Raw genomic sequence first — 7,986 nt, 5'->3', positions numbered from 1 at the left:
AGTAGAGAGAGAGAGAGAGAGAGAGAGAAAGAGAGAGCCATATTTGTATCTTTTAATTTGATATTAATTGCTCTACTTAATAGACATTTTATAAAAATTGTAATATCGGTTATTGTAACTATAATCAATATTCTTTTTTATCGGACTCTAGAAATGGATATTCCATCTATTTTAAATTCTCTTTGTCAGAAAATTTAAAGGACAATTTAAAGAAATCTTATTTCTTGTTTCACTCTTCTAAAACATTAAAGTTTATTGTAATATTACTGACTTGGAGCACACTGGCACCGATGCTGGCGTTCTCGGCGATGGTGGCAAAGTACTGTTTAGGATCGAACACTGGTGAGTTGTCATTTTCATCGAGTACTATGATGGAGACAGTGGTCGATGATGATCTCGGCTGGTCGCCCCGATCTTTGGCGATAATCTCCAAGGTATAGTTGGATCTTTGCTCACGATCTAACGATCCGGAGACTCGCAGACTCCCATCCGATAGGCCAAGGATAAACGGTAGATTATTGTCATCCTTCAATGTATATTCGACATAACCGTTTCGACCTTCATCCCGATCGGTTGCTTTTATCGTCATTACCACCGTATTGATCGCTGCATTCTCAGATATTGTTATATCCCTGGACGATATGAATTCCGGTGACATGTCATTCACGTCCAACAACACCACCGTCACCTATGTCGTTTGAATAAAGAATAACATATATTGTTTCAATAGAATAAAACAAGAAAAACAGAAAAAAGAAATTTGTGAATACGACTTTCACCGTGCATAATCATAACTTCAATATCAGAGATTTTTGGATGTCATTAAATTTAAATATATCAAGAGAATATTTTATTTTTCTAATATTTTTGATAAATGCTGAACTATACTCAAGAGTTTTTAAAACTTCCTCATTTATATAAAAACATAGAAAGATTCTTCAGATTTTTCAGGATTCACCAACCTGTACTGTAGAGGACAATGGCCGCGCTGGCGGTAATGGACTATCAGTAGCACTCAGCACCAGGTTGTAGATTTGTTTCCGCTCGCGATCGAGAGCCCGACGTATAAAAAGAGTACCGTTGTGAGCCATCCCAAAATCACCGTCCTCGTCGCCGCTGGCGACGGTGTAGACCACTCTACTATTGTCACCAGAATCTAGATCCTGGGCTGTTACGGTAAGGACGGGCGTGCCGATAGTCGCATTCTCCACAATGTCGACCGCGTGCGGACCGGCTTCGAAGATTGGTGAGTTGTCATTTAAATCGACTACGTTACAGTATACCGTCACGGTGGAAGATAACACGGGAACACCACCATCCGTAGCTTCCACGACGAAGATGTAGTGTTGTATCTATATATAACGCAAAGTGAAATAGCCAAACAAATTCAGATTTAATTATATAATTTAATTATACGAAGAATATAATATTGTATCCCTCTAAGAAAAGTATAACACAAATAAAAAATATATAATTGTTTAAGAAAAAGAAAAAAAATTAAATATTTAAAAATTAATTATTTATAACAGTATTTAACATAAGTTAATCACAAATTGCAAGTTTCAAATTTACAACGTAAATATTAATTTTATTATGTTATAGATCCCTAAAAATTCATTTTGATTGATCCAATATATATTTCATAGATGCAAATTTTAATTGATTCGTTATATATTTCTAACTATAAAGGAATTTATATTTTATTGTACTATTTATTTGATAGATTTAGTAATAATAATACTTATATATATAAATTAGTGAGTTAAACTTATTTTTATTAATAATTATTAATAGATATTAACTTGATTTAACCGTTTTTTTAACAACACATCATAATAAGCCTAAAAATGACGACAATATCTAAACTTTAAAAGATAATTCTTTTTCTTGGAGTTACAAAAGAACAACATTCAGTACATAAAAATTACAAAAGAATTAACGATTATCTTTGTAACTTTCTCTGTGTAAGCTCTGTAATAGATCCTTAAGAACTGTATTTAACCGTTTTGCAAAGACTATAATGTTAATTCGGAACTGTGCTATTTCTTTGTTTTCGATGTGTTCCGCATACACACGCGCATATATGAACGTACTCATGGCTCTGTAATGATGTTGGCGTGTATCTAAAAGGGCATTACGTTGATGAAGGGTTCTATAAGCTACCCTTATCCCGTATCTCTCGCTTACGCTTTTCTTCTTTCGTTTTCTTCTCGATAGAAACTGCATCAACACACATCCGCTCTATCATAAAGCGCAAAACAGTGGCGTAGCCAATGGCTAGCACAAAAATAAGCATCAATCATATTATTACATTGATATTAATGTCGCGACCAACGTAAAAACATCAACATATATTTTGCGATAAAACTAAATGAAGATTTAAGGGAACAGAAAAGCTAACAGATAAAAAATATCGACATAAATCTACAAAATGAATAATTAAATCACGCATGTAGAAAAGAATAAAGATATTTAGGATTATTAGGATTATTTATATGACAAATTGTTAAGAATTAATATTTTATATGTACTACACAAATATGTACACAGAAAAAATAGTGTTTTGCTGAAAAATTAGCTAGACATATTTAGATCTGAAAATAATTTTGTGTGAATCATTAAAATAATCATATAGGGTGCGAAAACTATTCGCTAAAATGTTAATCTATTATTATTTCTATTCTCTTGAATCTTTATTTAGTTTTATAAAATATATGTTCTATAAAATATATGTCGTTCTATGTTAGTCGAATAATATATGCACATATAAATATATTATATGCAATAATATATGATTGATACTTATTTTTGTATCAACCATTAACATATAGATAAATATTAATTTTAAAATGTGAAAATATACCTGATAGAGGAAAAGATTGCAAATATTTTTGCACAGAAAAGAGCACAAAGAGCTTGTTTTTCTTTAGCTAATGAATAAGTGCTTTATAACTAATAACATTTTATTTGAAGAATAAATGCTCCTTTAACCGGAAAAGAATACTTATTATAACCTCTTGCATGTTCACAACTGTCCTCCCTCTTTGGTATTCTATTTAAGAGATTGCGTGTCCCATTTTGTAAAATTTTTTAAATTTTGGTTACGCTATTGGCTACAGAATCTATGAAGTGTTCCCGAAAGTATAGCTAAGTATGGCTTGTCTCCAAAATGTAGCATAGGAGGGACCGCCATTAAAGATTGTCTGTTCATCTGTCTGACTGTTAGAGCGTTAAACCCTAAATTTTAGCGTTGCCCATCACTTCGGATAATATAATAGGTAAGCTAAGATCCTTAAATGTAGTGTGTTCATGGTTATAATCGTTGCCCGCGGCATTCGACGTGTTTTTAATGTTACACGCGTGCGTATTTCAATTCTAAGAGATCTGAACGGAACTTCATCTCGACTGGTCGCCGTCCCCATCTCATCCAACGACTATTATGACGGACATATCTATAGCGATATGTAAACATATGGCATCAGAATCATCTGGCATTATCGTTCTAGTTCATGAGCATGTTCTGGGTTATGACTGCGATCATTTAATAGCGTCTTTTTACGTGGAATAATAAATAGAGAACGGGCAAGTCATGGTGTAGAAAGAGAATGGCTGAGAAATCAAAGAACAAGTCGAAGTCTTTTGATGCCGAAATATTGACTTCATTTGCGTTATTTCGCTCATGTGGTCTGTCATCGAAAAATTCCATGCGGAACTATTCTTAATTGAGGAGAGATTGAAATTCAAATTTTTTATATGTCCATGATGTATATCCAAGATAAAAATTTGAACGCTAATTAATAACAAGTTTAATATTCAAATTCAAATAATCAAAATTAATATATCGTAAAATTTCTTACTATTTATAATCACGGCTCATAAAAAATTCAAATTTTTCTGTCAATAAATAAGGACCAATCCGGAAGAGTTGAAATCTCAAGATGATCGTCATCTGATTCACTCATAATTTATCAATAACTTCATTTGAATTACTATTTCGCTCATGGTCCGCCAAAGCTGACCTGTCGACAAATTCCACGTGGATTCATGAACTATTCATTTAATCGCGGAGAGATTTATATAAAATTCAAATTTTTCTGTCAGTATAAACAAGAATTTCAATATTCCCGACAGGGAGTAAGGTCTGCGTGAAGTACTTTAAAGCATTCTTGAGTGATCAATTAGTAAAATTCTGTCTTTTGATTTCTTCTGATTGATCAATCAAATGTTTCAAAGTATTTGTAATAAGACATTGACCGCACCTAGGATCAGAATAGCAACGATCATCGCTATTGATGACTTCATTCGACAGAGTACTTTATTATTGGACGTGATAGCGTACGGATTCTTTCCAGTATACCAACCTGTTCATAGTCGAGGCTCGCGGTAAGTGTGAACACGCCGGTGCTTGGATTCAATGAGAACACATCGTTTGCCCAGTCGGAGATGAGCACATAGCTCAAATGGCTGTTGGACCCCTCAGCATCGGCGTCTGTCGCAACGACCTGACCAACGCGACTGCCTCTCGGTACGTTCTCCGGAACATCGAATGAATAAGCCGTGCTCTGGAAGGTCGGCGCGTTGTCATTAGTGTCGGTGACCTGCAAACAATTTTTGAGATTCTCTATTAGCACAGTATAATGATATAAGGCACGGCATATTACAATTAAGTTTGCACAAAAAGAACAATTTTGCTAAAGTATATTTGCTAAAGTATATTTAACTAGATACTTTTATATTTAACTAGATACTTTTAGCAGATAGTCTGAAAAAATTAAGAGTTTGGGTCTATTAACTGGAATTCTAATTGAAAATGAAAATCAGGAAATGGAGATCAGAATTTTTTGATTTCATTTTTAATCAGAAATTTATCTCAGTGTATAGATTAGTGTTTCATCAAGATCAAGAAATTCAAGAATCATGTGTCATCTTGATTTTGTCTCGAATCAAGGCCACAACAAGAAATTGGAAATTGATTTTAAGATAAGACAAGAATTGATCTTGTTATCAAGATCAAGATTTTTTGATAATAAGTCAAGAAATTTCTTGAAATTTCTTGAATTTCCGTGACAGTTTTTATTTATAATACTTTATTATTTTAATATTTTATTATTTTATTTCTGATTTAAAAAGTTTTGAATAAGTTAGGTTTCAACATTTTCATATTTATTGGTATTTATAACAGGTTATATAACATAGAAATGTATGTTCATACATTTTTACTAAATAGCAAAATAACATATGAGTAGAGTGTAAATCGATTATTAAAAAAGTGAAGTCCCTGATCTAACCAAATTAAATTCACAATCAAATTATATTCACATACATCCTTGTTGTACCAGATGTTAACCTTCATATTTATGTAAAGGAATATATATTTTAAAATTAATATTGCGAGATTACTTGCAAATATTGCGAGATTACTTGCAAATATTGCAAGTATATTATGTATAAATATTTGTACTTCTACTAATATAGTATCAATTAAATAATAGTATCAATTAAATCAGGAATGATTAAAATATAATAATAATAATTATTATTATTATATCTAATAATCTTAGGAATCTAATAATCTGGAATAGAGTTACATTTGGCAGTAACCTCATGATATTAAAATGATAATTGAGAAATATTTTTAATCTTTATTAATAGATTTGTGCATAATAGATACATTACAGGCACACTTTTAAACATAGTAAACTACGAGATGACTCGACATTCAGTTTGTACCTATGTTTTCTTATGACGTGATCAAAAAGCCACAAGGACTCTATTTAAAAAATCAAAAAATTTCAAGAAATTCGAGATTCTTGAATTCAAGGGAAGAAATACAAGAGAGAAATAGTCAAGACAAACGAAATTTCTTATCTTGAAAATCAAGACAAGACAAGAAATGCTCTTTAAAATAAGAAATCTTGTCTTGATGAAACGCTATAGATCTAAAAATAATTTTGTTAAATCATCAAAATTATTATGTACGTTTAAACTTGCTAGAATTTCAAAGTTTTTTGCTCATCATGATTGAGTTATATGGTTATTTTGATGAACAAAATCATCCTTTTCATTAGCATCTTTATACTGTAAATAAATTTATGTACATAAAAGAAATATTTGTAGAAAAAATGTACTTGTCTATATATAAACGCTGACAAAACTGAAGATACTAATATCTTCATCTATAATTTTCTTTAAAATATTTCTTTGTAAAATATAAAATAATTTTTTAAAAATATAGTATAATATTAGTATTATTCTCTTTAAATTTTTGTATATAAAATTTAAATAATTTTTAAAATTTTACAATATTAGATGTTATCTTCTTTTCATGTACGTTCGATGAAAATCTTTTATCTAGTATTTAAACACCATTCTAAGGGTTAGGTACCCACTTCCCTTCCAAGAATTTCTCCGCGAGAGCTTTTTTTCTTCAAAACCATTTCAAAGGACACAGCGAGTTGCTTTCATTACGCATGTCCCCGCGCACCTTTCATCCCTCGCATTTAATAAAAGCGGCAGAAAAGATTTTACGCGCGCACCTCTCGTGTCCCGCGCGGTTCTTAATAGACCCGGAAGCTGGGTATGCGCGATCTTAAAATAAACACTCGGAGAATAAAATCGGCTCGAATGGCGCGCACTCGACGTCATTCTTGGATAAACACCGTCGCCACCGGAAATATTCACGCCGCGCTGCGCTCACTTCATTCGCCTTCGAATTATTGTGCTACCTCGTTCCCTTGTACAGTAGTCCCGGCGCGAGAAAACATTCTCAGGGCCCGCAGGCTATTTATCCATGTAACAATGCGCTCATTGTGATCGATCATCGTAGCAGCGATGAAATGCGCGATGGAAAAAGATGGCCCTCTCTCGATTGAGGGCGAAAATAAATAAAGTTGATAAACACCATTTTCATCACGTGTTATGCTCTTTTTAACATTTTTTCACTACTTTTTACTATATATATATTTTTTATTGAAAAAATGCACACACACACACACACACACACACACACACACACACACACACACATAAATTTCTCTGTAATAATTCTATAATCGTCAATTCGACAATCGATTATTTTTTTTAATGTGTAACTTTACATAAATTTTCTCCGAAACTACTTTATTGAATAATAATTAAGGGAAATAATAATTAAGGTCTTTAAAATATGTAAGTAAAAAAAAATATTATTATAGAATATTCGATGCAATGTATTTGATAGAAAATCGAGAGAGGTAATTTTACAAATGATTTAATATAATCAGTCGTTTCGTTATTTCTGCGCGACTCCATAATGCTATCAATTACTTTTTTATCGCTTGAAAAAACCGCACGAAACCAAAATGGAATGGTAGAATTTACATTTTTTCCGCGAATTTACATTTTTCACGCATTTGTCAAACTAAAAGAATTAGCAACTTCTCTCTCCGCCTCTCTCTTTTCCTTCTATTCTCGCTTGCCGAAAACATGAAATAACTTAAGCAATAAATGGTACATTAATCTCGTGTACACATGTAAATTATCAGTCAAATATGTAAATTACATTACTTCTACATGGCGGCTGTGTTCGGCTACTAACAACATTGAATCTATATTATTTATATCTCAGTAAATCGAATCTTAATTAAACGATTTTCGCATGTTATCTTTTGCTGTCATGCTAAAAGATTTGAAGAATATCTATAATTTGATGGCAATGTTAGTAAAATATAATTTTAAAAGTAATAATAATTCCGTTTTAATTGACTGACTCTCCGTCACTACAGAGATTCAGTAAAAAGCATATATTACTAAAAGTTTGCATTTCAAGTTTAAATTTGGAAACAAGCGAATCCATCTATGTATTATGATTAAAAATATAGATTAATATTATATTTATATATATAATTTTGGATTACAAATATTATACACTACTTCTTCGTGCCAATAGAGAGAGAGAGAGAGAGAGAGAGAGAGAGAGAGAGAGAGAGAGAAGAGAATAAAATAAAA

General features: G+C 31.8%; 1 protein-coding gene across 1 annotated transcript in view; it reads right to left on the bottom strand.

Annotated features, from left to right (window-relative positions):
* LOC105623511 (cadherin-related tumor suppressor) overlaps positions 1-7,986 on the bottom strand; it is a 125,504-nt gene that overhangs the window by 19,264 nt on the left and 98,254 nt on the right. Inside the window, exons 3-5 of the mRNA XM_012204904.1 lie at positions 4,362-4,598; positions 963-1,352; positions 272-688 (exon numbers count right to left, since the gene is read on the bottom strand). Coding sequence (XP_012060294.1) covers positions 272-688; positions 963-1,352; positions 4,362-4,598 — 1,044 coding nt within the window. The remainder of the gene's footprint in view (positions 1-271; positions 689-962; positions 1,353-4,361; positions 4,599-7,986) is intronic.

The sequence above is a fragment of the Atta cephalotes genome, assembly GCF_000143395.1.
Source record: "Atta cephalotes unplaced genomic scaffold scaffold00058, whole genome shotgun sequence".
Classification (NCBI taxonomy): Eukaryota; Metazoa; Arthropoda; class Insecta; order Hymenoptera; family Formicidae; genus Atta; species Atta cephalotes.
This window is presented reverse-complemented; position numbering and strand designations above follow the sequence as displayed.